Source organism: Colius striatus, chromosome 8, assembly GCF_028858725.1.
Source record: "Colius striatus isolate bColStr4 chromosome 8, bColStr4.1.hap1, whole genome shotgun sequence".
NCBI classification, from domain to species: domain Eukaryota; kingdom Metazoa; phylum Chordata; class Aves; order Coliiformes; family Coliidae; genus Colius; species Colius striatus.
The window spans coordinates 18253301-18267861 of NC_084766.1; the positions used below are offsets into that span (position 1 = coordinate 18253301).

Consider the following 14561-nt stretch of genomic DNA (forward strand, 5'->3'; position numbering starts at 1 on the left):
GATATGGCAAATGACGCTGTAAATTCCTTCATGGTTTTTTGTATGGGTAGTTCAGTGGTGCTGCCTCCAAAGTGGTGGAGCGGAGCTACCATCACAACCTGGTAGCTGGTGATTGCTACCAGGTCTTTGGGAAATGGAGAGTAAAATGATGGATTGATGGATTCAGGTGAGGTGCTTCATCTCAAGCCTATATTCTGTGGTCTGTCTTCTCATTTTGAGGAAGAGTTGGTCTCTTGGTGTCCCAGGTGGACAAAGACTTGCAGTCTTTTTTTTTTTGGTGACAGGGTGTTCTTGTGAGGCACCTCAGGGAACACCTGAGGACCAAAAGGTAGACTGTGTTAGATGCCGGAGTGCTACAGTCCCCTTCAAGGCCCTTTTTTTTTTTTTTTTGTCTCTGTTGGGCTGTATCAAATCCTTTTTAAACTGACACTGAAATGTGTCTGGTACAGTACATCATGTTTGAGACTTTGTCCCTGATGGGTTGATTTAGAATTCTTCCTGTGTGGATAACATAGAATTTTAGGACATGGAAGTAGTGACCTCGCAAAGTTGGTAGTTTTATGTACACAATATGATAGTAGCCCTGTGTGCCAATTATAAAACAAGTATCTTTAAAAAACATACTGACATTACTGTTCACCTGATCAGATGTTGTTTTTTCCCTGAAGGGTCTTGCGGGGAAAAAATATTTTGAAATGAGAAAACAGTTTTAGAGGTAGACACATTAAATCAGATTTTTAACACTTTATTTCAGGTGTTGTATTTATCCCTGACTTATGTGGGTTTCTTTTTCACTTTTTTAATACTGGATACCTTTTGGTGCATATGGGGGAGAAGGAAAGTTTGGATTAATGACTTTCTTTCAAGATGGCTACATTTCTTTATGATGCAATGACTAGTGTGTTTTCTGAAGAACTACAGTCTTGAGTATTTCTGAAATTTTGCAGTTCGGTTGTTGAGCATTTTACTGTAGGGAATAGTGAAGAGAGAATGCCTGCATGTGAGTCTTGCACATTGCAAGTATTGCCTGTGTCTTAAGAGCTGCATGTGTAAATGAGTTTAGCAAGTGGCTTAACTATTTGAGACCAAAGTGGATAAAAATCATATAACTGCTTCTTTCGCCCATTATGGCTTTGTTTAAACTTTGTCTTTTACTTCCTGGCCTTTTGTTGCTCATGAAAATGGCCCTCTAGCCAGAGCATGGGGTAGAGCATGCCTACCCTGATGCTTAATTGAAGCATGACCTATATAGTTGTATAAACTGCAGCACTATTCAGTACAGGTGAGACCTCAGGTGCAGTTTATTTGCAAGTCTTGTGTGTATTTTGTCTCATATCATGAAAGGCAGAAACTGCTAAAATTGAGTGGAAGCTTCTTAGAGTATTATACTTCTTTATGCTATTTGTAGTCCTACAGCTCTTTGCGTTTTTAATGATATTTTGAATTATGTGACTTCACTCAAAATGGCTCAGATACCGGGAAAAAAACAGAATTAGTGACATGAGGTACATACCATGTTCAAAAATAGAGCCAGAGTGGGAAATACTATTTTTTAAAAATACTTGGTTTCATTTTAAAACTGAAATTTCTGAGATATTTTTTAACACCCTTTTCTTGCACACAAGTGCAGTAAGGGTTGGTAATGGTTTAGAAGAAACTAGAAGAAACCAACTGGCAGCAACACATTTTATTGATGGAAGAGTATATTCTGGGATAAACCATGTTTGTCAGGCTCTTAACACTGCTAACTGACTCATTTTGCTTCTGGAGCCTGGGACCATTGGGGTTTTGGTCAAGAAGGTCAGTGCCAGTTTGCTTTGAATGCATCAAAAGTCTGTTGGAATAGATACCAATAAGACAGTACTGGCTGAGGACTTCTCAGAGTTGGAGTCGGTTCCCTGCTTGCTGCAGGATATGCTTGATCCTGGGAAAACTGGTCTTCCTGCACTTACAAAAGATAAAGGTTTTTGAATTGTCTAGATGGAGAAAGCCAGGTGGTGAGCCATGTGAGTGTGTTGATACATTTTTATCTTCTGAAGTTAGAGACATGCTGGATCACTTTTCCTTACAACCTAAAAAACCCCAAAGCCCTTTCATATGTTGCCATAGTATGTGCACTTTTGTGGATAGCATTGTTGGACAACTGAAGCCTGTGCACACTTCCAACACTGCACCCTTTGAGCAACTACTCCATTGTGCATCCATTTAGAGTAACCTCAGCCCCTTTCTGCCTTGCTTTGTGACTGCAGTTACTCAGAAAGGGGCTAAAAAGATGCTTGACAGATTAAAGCTCATCTCTTGGTGCTTCCGTAAATGCAATGCTTCCTAATGAACTACTTGATCTCGCATTTTCAGAGATTTTTTTTATCCATGTGCAGTGTTGCTGGAGAGTGTTTGCACAAGCTAAACACAAAGTTAAAAAATAACTACATGGCCACACTTTTTAATCAAAAAAAGCTGCAAAATAATTCTTAGTTTCAATGTAGCTCTTCTGTTGGAGTGATGACTGTATGTTTGAGGTGGGGAAAGAAAAGAACACAGCTAATGGGAACACTTCACAGAATTTTCTTACAGGGTGATGTTTTAGGAAAAAATGACTGAATCTCATTTTCATTGAGATCTGTTTGTAAGCTTAGTTCAATACGTATAATTTTCAGAATGTCCAAAGCTTTGCTTTTAAAAAGGTAATGCTGAATAAAATGCAAGCTGTCCTAGAGTTGGTACTGGTTTTGAGCATTTATTTTTTTAAAAGAAAAGTCCAAGTTCCTCCTACCTTTACAGTAAGACTGATGAAGTGTTGGCACTTGAAGCCTTTGAGAAATTATTGAGGCTGGTTAGTGACTTCAGTGAGGATGATTAGGTCAACGCTGAGGACTTATGAATATTCCATCTATTAAGCTCTTCGTTTAGCTCGTGGTGTAATTGGTTGGCCATGCATCACCGCTGGGTCCAACTTGAGTCTTGAAGAAGGCTGATGAATTCAGAAAGTGCATCTTTCTAGGAACTTGTGCTTGCCAGGAAGGCCTTTCTGTCCTCAAGGTGATTGCACGTCACTTCCACTGACTTCGTGTGATGGTTACAGTATGTTTAGGGAAAGCATATAGACTTGAGGCTGGAGCTTATGCAACACAAAAAAAATCACAATTATTGCTGCGTGCTGGTGATCAGCAGATTTCTTCAGGACAAAAATGTCTTTTCTGTGCTATCCAGCAGTACACATCACATTGAAGAACTCTTTGTACTACCAAAAGGTTTTGGACTGTTGCAGAGAAAGTATTTCCTAAATGATATGTTAAAAGCACTGCAGAAGAGTACAGAGTTTTCTAATTTGCTTCCAGAAGAGTGATGTCTATATTTTCAGTTTTCTTCATTGTAGGATGATTTGGATACTTAAACCCTCTTTGTTGTGGAAGCAACTGATATAAGTGGTTCTGTAATAATGGGACTGAAAGAATGTGTTTCATTAACACATTTTGTTAAAAACCTCTGTGCTAAAAAGACGTAAAGCCTTGCCAAAACCGAACTTCAGAACTTTAACAGAGTTGAGATTTTATATATAAATTTTCCATCTACTAAGTTGCTTTTGCCTGTTGTGACTCTCTGAATAATTTCCTAAATCAAATTATATTTTTAATGGATTAATGCTTTTGCCACATTAATGCTGCATAAGCTGACAAATTATGCTCCTGCTACCTTAGCCTCGAGTTAGTCATAACTAACTCCCTTTTAAAGCCCACCTCTTTTCTAGTTCAAGTACTCATCAAATAAGCTGAAGCTTGGAGCTACACGTGATTTGTATAAATTTGCTGTACTGACTGTAGGGTGGATATTGAAGTTTAATTATTGCAGAGCTGTTTCAGGGGAGTAAATGGATAGCCTAAAGTTGTGAGTAGTGATTGTTGGACATGCCTCATCTTAAATACTAGCGTAGTTGTGAGCTTCTTTGATTTGGCACTTCTGTGAAGGTTTGTGGGACTAAAGCTGTGCATGTTTATGCATTCATGTGAGTTCCTGGTGTGGTAATTTCTGGACTGTGAGAAGGGAATTAATTTGAACATAGAGGAACATTTGGAAGTGGCCCTGTAGAGCAGGATTTCTTCTTAAACATGAATGCTTTGTGGGTGGTTGACTCTACATTGGGTTCAGAGACTGCTGTTAGTTTCTGAATATATCTTAGTCTCAGATTGATATTTCAGATGTAAACAAATCACTGTTTCAATTTCTAATTCAAGCTAGCATCCTCTTTGCTCCTATCATCATCTGCCTTGTTTACGATCTCGCCTATAAGGTCCTGAAAAAAATTTTGTAGAGTGGAAGTAAATAATAGTGCAATTAGGCTATGTATCATGCTGAATAAATCTGTTATCTTAATAACAATTTTTAGGCAATGTATCTAGTGGGCTCTCTGATTCAAATGGTAATTGTGCACCTAAAAGATTAATGATGACTATGACAAGAGCTAACATTGTTCTGTTTAAAAATGAAGTCCCAGCTTCACAGCCCCAACGTGCAGCAGTGCACAAAAACTGGTTAATTTTTTTTGTAGCAAAGTGCTTAAGAAATGTATTTAAGAACTTAATTCTGCCTTTGTGGAGCTGTAGTATAATAGATTTTGATTGCATGATTAATTTTCTTCAAGGCCTCTGCTTAATTCATTACATTGCCTGGGTATATATCGGGCTAGAACTGAAGTAGTTGTGGATTTTCTATTCTTTAATTTATTGTATAATATTGTGTAAGTGAGTTAGAGAAGTAGCATAGTAGCATCTGTTTTTTCTACTCACATTTAGAGGACAAAAATGCTAGATCTCATTAGAATGAAATTAATCTTCTGGGCTTGTTGGTTGAGAAATGCTTTTTTAGTATGTCCTTATGTCTTGTTTTGCTGCTTGCCTTTATCTTTTCTTGGACCACTAACCTCCCCAAAATTAAGATCTGATAAATTCATATAAATCCTGGGTTTTGTAGCTTGAGTTTTGCAAAGTTTTTTAGTGTGAGATATTTGTTCTCCAGCCCAAGAGCTATTTTAAATTCTCTCGTCACTGAAAGTTTTGTATGTCTTTTAAGACTTAAAAAAAGTTGAGACGGAGCCATTTTTTGCTTCCTGTCAGTAAATATCAAAGTAATGACTCTCTGAATAAAATTATTACTGAATAAAATTCTTGTAATTTTCTGTGGGTGTTTGAAATTAGGATGTGCTTAAGTACACAGTGCTTCTTTAAAGGAGATTCTGCAAAGTATACTTGTGTGTTAAGAACGTGTACCAGGGAGGTCCCATACCAAAAGAGTTCACGTTGTATTTCGCTCATGGGTCAAAAGAGGTCAGTTTGTCTATTTGTGAATCTCAAACTGAGATGCAACAGTCAAACTTCTTCTATACCTTGCTCCTACAGAGAAGATCCACTCAGCAGGCATGTTATGTTGAGCGAAGCTGCTCAGCCTTGTGCGTTACTGTTGTCTTTTGCCACTGGCATAGCTCTTGGCCTTGTGCTGAGGTGTGTTGTTGCAGCTGGTTGGGATGCCAGGGGTAGATGTTATAAGGTTGCATGCAACTTCCTCCAAAGTATGAGCAGAAACAAAAAGCCTTTCTTAACTGAACCCATGCATGTTTTCACCCTTTAGAAACTTGTTGAGGTTATAGGGTTTTATTCAGTGTTTGACTCCTGAACTGAGGAGTTCTTTCTGTTATATTTTCTATGAATGCTATGTGTGCTGTTGCATCATTTTTTGATGCAACAGCATCATTTTCTCTTAGATCTTGGATTTTTCTTAATGGGAACGATAGATTTTTTTGTGTGTCCATAATCTTGTCAGCTTCTTTAGAAGGATTTGGAGCTCTTAACAACAGGCTCACTTTTCAAACTTCACTGTCTGCGTGCTTTCCTATCTTTATTTGTGATTCCAAACCATGTTGAAATGGAAGTATATGGCATATTTTTCTCAGTCTTTGTCAGAACTGGCTTTTCTGTAGAGCAAATATCATCTCTTTGCTTCCTTGTTACCATTTTCTGTTACCATGCCATGAAGTTTGAGGTTACCATGTTTTGCCAAAAAAAAAAAAAAAAAGCCTTCTTATTATGTAGATTGTGTGAGTTTTTTCTCAGTCTTCTTTGCCCATCTAGCTGTTTGGCAAGGGCTTGTTTGGCTGAGAGCCCCAGGACACATTTCATACACCTCACAGATGAAGGGAGAGACTCTTGCTCTGGGAATACTTCCCAGATGCAATATAGTAAGCAGGTCCAAAAGCCCTGCTATGAGATGAAAGTGAGTTGAGAATCTTGCTGGTTCCTGAGACAACCTGGCAGTATTGTCTTTAAGCATCTTCTGATTTACTTCTTTGTGCCATAGGAATTTTGAGTGGTCCTCCAAACCTGTAGTCAGCCCCATGACCTCCTCTGGAGATCTATGTCTCCCAGATAAAAAGGACCTGTAGTTTTGGTGTTCCTTGTCTGGATTGCTGCATTTATCAAGCTGAAAGATAAAAAAGAAAGAGGGGAAAAAAAAATATTGTAGTTGAAATACTGAGCATTAAACGGTTAAACGCATTTCTTCTAAATCATAAAATGTTTCTCACAGCCACATCTGAGTTGGTCCCTTTTCTTGTTCTTTAAGGCACAGATGGTAGAGTTGGCAAGTGCCAACTCTAGCTACAAAGAGTCCTTTGCTCTGGAGAACTTTCTTCCTGTTCATTTCCTCTATACTTCCTGATTATCCAGACTCATAGAAAAATAATAAACTTATTTTACATTCCATGCTGGCTAATAGGAATGCTGCCTATTAAAAAAGGTATATATTTGTACAGACTAAACAGTATATGTGCTAGAAAACTCTTCTAGGTTTGGCTGGGTATATTTTTCAATGTCTTCATTTTTCATGTTGGTGGGTTTTTTTTTTTTTGGTAGTGATGCTGTCAAATGGCAGTAATAAGAGCTTGGCCATTTGTCAGAATTCTTAAATCTGTTTGAGGATGGAGTGTGGACACTTCTCGTAACACTCCTTCTGTAGCTTGAGGCTGTCAAGCTGTTTAACAGCAAGAATGGGTCCTTTTTTTCTATATGGATTTGTTTAAGCTGGAGTTTTAAGGGCTTGAGGTTAGCACACTAAGTGTGTGGTTACTGAAATCAGAGTTCCTGAAAATTGCAGACAAATTGAGACAATAAAGTATCTTTTGGAGACTCCCAAGTCACATTGTTGTTCTGCTCTTTGATGCAGCTATCAAATGGGACTTCGCAATTGATAGCTTGGCCTTCCTTTGCACTGCAGACTTTGGCAGACTTTGGTGGTTGATGCACAGTGGAACAAAACAGCAACGTGTGCATGCATGAGGAGTGGGCTGTTCGGGAGTGGATTAAACAAGTACAGGCCTTACTTGCCTGAACTGGAAGTGAAAATGTGCATTCCTGACAGTTGTGAAGCTGCATTTCAGGTCGTACATTCACCATTTTAAATCTGTTCTTTATGTAAGATTCATATTTGGAAGCTTGAACCAGAGGGTCAGAAAAATGGTCTGTTTTGTCTTTAGCTCTTGTCAGGTTCAGGTTTTGCAGTAAGTTTTTTTAGCTCCAAAGCATGACTTGGAACGGTGACCCTTGTTCACAGCTTCAGGAACACTCAGCTTGCTTTAAATTTCCTTTTTAAAGAAACATGAAGTCTAACATTTGGTAAGTCTTTCTGAAGCCTTTGATTGTACATGGCTAATAGTTTTTGAGTTGTTTTAAATCAAAGCGCACACACATACACAAAAAATCTGTTGTCAGTGCTGAGTTTAAAATGTAAAGCTATATGTAACTTCTTAAGCACTGCATGCTCTTGCGTGCTTATAAAATAGGAAGATTAGGTAATTTTTTTTTCTATATAGCTGCCTTCATAAGCAGAACAGGGATAAGAGTTTAAGTACTTGGTTTGAAATAGTACTTCATAAAATTACTTGGAAATTCTAACGACTCATGTTTTAGATGTTGAGAATGATTGCCTATAGCTTTGCCATCTCGCCACTTTTTTGAGGCTGTTTCGGAATTTAATAATTGGTAAATATTTTGACATGCTTTTTTGCCTGTATTCTGTTATTAGGAAAAAAGAGTGAGTTTGTGAGCAAAATCAGTGTATACTTATGTAAAATTTAAAGTTTATGCTGTATCTTCTTTAATTTGATCTTGGCATAATGTGGATGTATAGACAGCTATTTTTTAAAGTGATTGTAGCTGCTGATTTGCATAATGATATGGTACTACTTATAGCAACTGGAAAGACTACCATCTTTAAAATGGGGGAATGATCTCGGGCTTTAAGCACAGTGTTCTGTTAAATCTGCAAACAGTATTAGAGCAAAGGGGGTTTTAAGTGATAATCTGCTTTGGGGTGTTTTCAGTATTAACAAAGCATTGTTTCTTCATGTGGCAGTTGCTAACTTAGGCAGTTGCTTTCATTTTAAAGATTCCTTAGGTATAGTGTACTGTTGTCGTTGTTTATTTGAAAGCTGAAGTTTTGTAGTTGGTAAGAAGTGTGGAGTAGAGGATGGCATTTTAGTGTATTGTGTCTTATGAGTATCTGATTTTTTTTTTTTTTATGATGATCACTAACTAAAATCCCAGCCTCCACATTTATGAGAGAGAGAGAGGAAGGAATGAATGCTTTAAACTGTTGAAACTATTTCTGGCAAAGTGGGGTAGGGTTTGTTTTATGTTTTTTTAAAAAGCCAATTTCAAATGTTGGGAATTATGACAGTTTGTTGCCTATGTTGTAGAACTGTCTCAATAAATGGCTGAGGCTTTTTCATGTGCCTGTCTGGGTCAAAAAAAAAACCAACCCAACTTGGAATTGATGAACTTGTATGTTTTAAATCATCGGTTATTCCAGATTTCTAAAATTATCAGTATCATTACCAATTTCATGATGACTCAATTCTTATTTTGTAAGCCCAACTTCTAAGCTCCTTTGTAAGAAATCTCATCTTGGTAGTGAATATTTTAATTTTAGCTTTGGAAATGAGTGTTAATTTAACAGGATTGTGAAAAGCAGTGTCTCTGAACTGTTCAGCATGGTTGGTGATAGAAAAACTTGCTGTAGGTGATGCTTAGCAGGTGGTTGCCCCTGTAACTAGCTCAACTCCCTACCCTTCTATGCAGTGAGCACCACCTGTCCCTGAGGAGGACTGTTTCATTCCTCAGAATCAGAAAAAAAAAAAAAAAGGTAGAATAATGCAGTAACAACCATCCTCTTCAGTTGCTGTAGATCCTGGGGCATCTTTTTGCAGGAGAGGAAAGAGTGGAAGAGTTTTGTTTTTATGGTGATTTTTTTCAATTAAGTGATGAAACTACTATTTCTGCTCAGAGACTTACATCATCTATGCAAACAGGAACAGGATTTCTACTCTGTTCTTCCATTTTACATTGCTTCTTAAAGCAAAAGGCATTATTTAGTTGTTTGAATCAAGAGAAGATCTTCAAAGCAACGTTCTTCAGTGTGCTTGTCAAGCACATATTGAAAGGACACTAATTCTCCTTCAGCAATACAGATGCATTTGTCATAGTTGTCACTTGCTTTTGTTGGGTGCAGGTGAAGCCTGCAGCCTTGCACGTGTGCTATCGGGTGCTCCCTGTGGCTGCTGTCCTTTAGCACCGGATCTGCTGCAGACAGTGGAGTGAGTCGGCAGTGGTGTGTAAATTGTGTTCCAGTCTAATCCTTTCAGATAATAAGTAGAGTAACTTCAGGATGCTTGTATTTAGATAGGGGAGAAATTGGCTTGCCTGGTTTTTGTTGTGTTTTTGGTTGGTTTTTTTTTTTTTTTGAAGCAGTGTTTTTAGAAAACCAGCTTCCCTTCATCCTTCCGTGCCCCACCTCCCTCCCCTCCAGTTGGATATTTGATTTTCAGCAACACTCCAGTTTATATTCCTTCATGTTGTAAAACCTCAGGGCAAACAACACTTTTGTTGAATTGGCATCAGTAAACTGATACACTTTTTTTTTTTTTTCCCCCCCTCCTTTTTCTCACTGTCCACCCTCTTTTCACCTTTTTCACCTGTAATAATGGATGGTCAAGCCTAAGCATTCAGTCCTGCTGACTTGCTCCTATTTAAGACAAGAAATACATGCGAGCTGCGTATTCTTGTGCATCACCCTTCAGGAGCATGGTAGGGGAGAAGGGGTCGCTTGAGATGCAGGAGCCAAAAGGGGATCATTAAGTTATTTTGAACTTTTTTTATCTCTCTCTGCCTGCATGTTTTGAGGCTGTGGTGTTTGGACAAATCTGTGAGCCTGCAGACTGGAAATGCTGCTGTTAAGGTATTCTGTTCCCTTTGCCTTGGCTGTCTGCTTCACTTCCATTTTGAACCAGCTGGGAATCCTGGAAAGTATCTAATTTCTTAGCCTCTCAGAGAAGAAAAGCCAACAGCAGAACAAAAGCATCTGAACATAAACTGCACGCTGAAATGAGTGGGGGGAAAAAAAGGTGTGTAAAGCTCACAATTGTGAATAGAAATATGAGCAAATTGTTTCATAACTTAATGAAGTTTTGGCATGTCTCATGGATGATGCTACAGTTAAAACTGAGTTTTGTTTCCATATGATATGTCAAAACAAATTTATTTTATCCCTGTTGCTAGCATTAATACTTGTGAAAAGCAGGATAATAGGCTAGGTTATTTTGCTATGGTAATTTATTTAGCCCTGCTGCTTGGAGCAGGATATGAAAGGAATAGTTAGAAATTGGGAATGAGGAGGGAATGATGGGATGTGCTAGTTGAAAATCAGGTAATTAAGACTTAATAGGTATAGTGCAGATACACAGGATTTGTGACCATTTTCTTCTGCTATGTCAAGTAGTAACTGATAAAATAGTAAATACATTGCTAATTATATAGTACTTTCTGTGAACTTAAAGGGATATGGGCTGCTTGGGGACTACACTGAGTGAAGCTCAAAGTATCTGAAGTTATCACATGCTCTGAAAGTTAAGCAACTTAATGTGGTTTTAGGGTTTTATGTTTTCCTGATTTTTGTTTTTCTTCAAGATAAGCTTTTATTAGGATTCGGACAAGCACAGCATAAATTGGAAACCAGACTTGAATCCCTTTCAATGTATATATTTAGAGATGCTACAGGTATTTGGATATCTCGAAAGCTTTCATATCTTTCTCCTTGTCTGCATAACCCAGTTTCTAAGTAGTCCAAGCAGAACAGTGTTTATTAAAACTTAGATTACAATATAGTAAATTCTAATTCTTATTTTGAGAGTAAAAAAGATTATTTCTATGTATTCAGTTCTTAAGGTTTTTCTAAAGTCTTGTAGTTAACTGTAAATGCAGAACTTGGTCCATGCTGCTTCCCTGTGAGTACTTAGGCTTGTGGGAATTGGGCAAGGATGGAGTAAATTTGTTTTTATCCTACTTCAGACTTTTCTTTGTGTGCTGGTAGCTGGGATATTAATATCTTGGAAGGTGATGCATTTCTTCCGTTCTAATTGTTACTCTTTGGACCTTTGTTATTTTTTTAACTGTAAAAATGAAAATGATTCTTAAAGTTGTGGAATAATTTAGGTTGAAAGGGACCTCTGGAAATACCTGTTTCAGCCCCTTGTTTAAAGCAAGGCTGACTTCAAATGTATCATGCCTTGTTCTTACTCCTTCTAAAACTAGTTTGAGGAGGAGTATGATAATGTGGTAGGGTATGATCTGGTTTTGAGCTGGTAGTTTCATTTCTGTTTTGCTTTCCAGTGAAGCTCCTTCAATGGATTGTGGTTGCATTTAATGTTTAAAATTTGGGAGTACTTTCTTGAGTTCTGACTAAAAAAAAAATATCCATATATCATAACAGCACCTGGGAAATAAATACCAGTAATTTTCTAGCAAGTTCTTGTGAATTCCTTTCTATGTTTGCTCTAGATGTAAACTTGTATTTTTCCTTTTTGGCCTTTTTCTTTAGCACAAATTTGTTTTTGCTAGGAGATACTTTTTCCTAAGTTCTTTATCTCAAGTTGCTTCTGGCAAGTGAATTACAGGTAGTTCAGAAAGTTATTTTTCCAGAAGTGGACATATATTTTTTTTTTTTTAATAAACAAGCTACATAATCCTTTTCAGATCTGTGCATTCCCTACTATTGCAGTATCTTACATTTAGGCATTCAGAGCTACCTTAGCAGCTGCTGTAGTGCTCTGTTATATAGAAGTCATGGGAAGTGATAAAAAAAAAATTAGTGTTTATGTAACCTTGCCAGGGCTTGCATTCCTGAAATGCACTTTTTTGTTTGTTTTGCTATTTTTCATGGTGTATCTATTTCAGGATCACTGGGGATTTGAACATGGGTTTTAATTTGGAACATCTTGCAACTTAATCACACAAGACTATTTTAATTGATCCCCTTGGATTTAATATGCCACTCTAAATTGTGGAGAAAGACCAGTACATAGCATCTAGGTGATTCCAGTGAGGTGATGTATGATAGAAATTGACTGCTTCTCTCATGAATTGCCTTGCTGATGGATATTAACCACCAGTTGCCTAATAGCATGGACTTCTAACAAGTTGTCTGCTTGAGATAGAAGGAAATTTCTGTTTCGGTGGCTGTGATCAAAGTACTTGTTTTCAAGTTTCCCTCTTGATCTCCCTTCTACCCCACTACTAACCTTTTTCTTGGCTTTTTTCTTGTTACTGTATATATACAACTTCATTGTTGCATATGAGAGTTAGTCAAAGTTGTTGCTGAGATGGATACAGGAAAACATTTGATTAATATCTGTTTAATGCTGTTGAAGGGATTTCACATTCTTTACAAAAGTTTCCATAACATATATATTCAGATATTTATCCAAACATAATTGCTATGGGGTTTCCTGCAGAGCGGCTTGAAGGAGTATACAGGAACAACATTGATGATGTAGTAAGGTAAGCCTTTATTCTTCTTTTCCTTAACTTATTTTGCACTTATTTTTACTCTAAGGAAGACGTGTGTTCTTGACTCATGTCAACTTTTTCCATCTCATAGATGTTGTGTTACTAGCTTTCCTGAAAAATGTTGCAAATGACAAAAATTATAATTTGAGGAGTTTTAGGTCAGGGTGCTGCTCTGGGTTGATGTGTAAAATGCATGTAGTCTACTTTTTAGTGTGAAAAATTCACTCCAACACAATTTGCTGAAGTCAAAGGAGGTTCTTTGCTTTTAGGACAAGACCAGCCATGCCTCTATTAATGGTGTTGGGTTTCCTCAGATTGCTGCTGGCATTTCAGAATGTTTTCCGTTATCCTTTTTTTTTCAATTGATAAATTAAGTGTTTGATCAGTTAATTTTGATTTAAAGCAGTAAATACAGGTGACTTTAGTTAAGGCTTTTGTATCTGACTATGTTCAGTGATTGTGGACAAGGAGAAAAATTGGCTAAAATTCATTATGACTGGTGATGCTTGCACGTTTTGTTAAAAAACCCAAACCTAAAGGCTGTCATTTTTAACATAACAGAAAATTATCTACTCTGAAATGCTGGATACAACTGTTGAAGGTGTACTTAGTGTTTCAGGAGCATCCTTGTAATTTATTTAGTTAACACCCTACCTGGAGAATGTAGTGTGAGGTTGCATTAACAATTAAGTACTTGTCAGAAGCTGCCAAATGTTAGTGTTTTTAAGATCGTAAGTTATGATTTTTTTTTTTAAGCCATACGTGATGCTTCTGAGATATTTGGTATTTGAGGTCCTAAGTTCAGTAGCTCTTGAAGAGACTTGATATTTGGGAATCAAGGGATAATGCAGTAAGGAGCATATTTATGCTGTGAAATTGGAGGTAGGTGCATCTGGGCAAGAAGGGGCTGCTTCCAGGTGTGAGATGCCACAGAAAATTTATCATAATCATCAATGGGCAGAATTAGCACTGTTTTGAATGACACTAGAAGTTGTTTGCATCCAGGTTGGTACAGACATGAGACATCCCCTCGGTTCCCACATGTACCCTCAACTGCGATTCAGTCACCTGGAGGCAGTGACATCCCTGCGCAGCTGCAGTTAGCTTCAGAGGGGTTTGAGGGGATTTTGGTTTTTGCATATTTGTGTCATGAAGAAGCTCACTATCCACAAATAGGACTGAAAATGTCAGAGCCTGGAGCTGACCAGGCTTGCAGAAATAACCTTGTTCTGTTATGTGGTAGTGAGAAATAGCTGTTCCAGAGCTGGGTTTTACTGGTGAGGTTCAGCATAGCAATCTGTAAGTACCCTTGCAAGAGTCTCTATGTCTCTGCTAGAATTGTTAACAGAGGTGTGAAGTTGTATTTTCTAATTGTATCATTACTTGCACAAAAGAAAAAGCTTTTGCTGTCCTTTTGGGACAGTTAAGGGCTATCCAACAAACTCAGATTTACCTAGTCATCTTTCTTTACCAGCAGTCAGAACCATCTTTTCCTTAAGTTAATGTGAATGTTGCATCTGAATGACCATACGTCCTGGTTTAGGCCCATCGGGGAACAAAAGACCACGATTAGCCTCAAGTACCAAAGATCTGAGGATTGCTAAAGGGCAGGGAGAGCTTAATTGCCACTTAATGTTCAGGACAAAACAGACCAGGCTACTTGGCATGGGGAAG

At 37.7% G+C, this 14561-nt stretch overlaps 1 protein-coding gene across 1 annotated transcript in view; it reads left to right on the forward strand.

The window, feature by feature from the left end:
- PTEN (phosphatase and tensin homolog) overlaps positions 1-14561 on the forward strand; it is a gene marked incomplete at its 5' end in the record, with an annotated part of 48984 nt that overhangs the window by 3041 nt on the left and 31382 nt on the right. The window contains one exon of the mRNA XM_062001694.1: positions 12794-12878. Coding sequence (XP_061857678.1) covers positions 12794-12878 — 85 coding nt within the window. The remainder of the gene's footprint in view (positions 1-12793; positions 12879-14561) is intronic.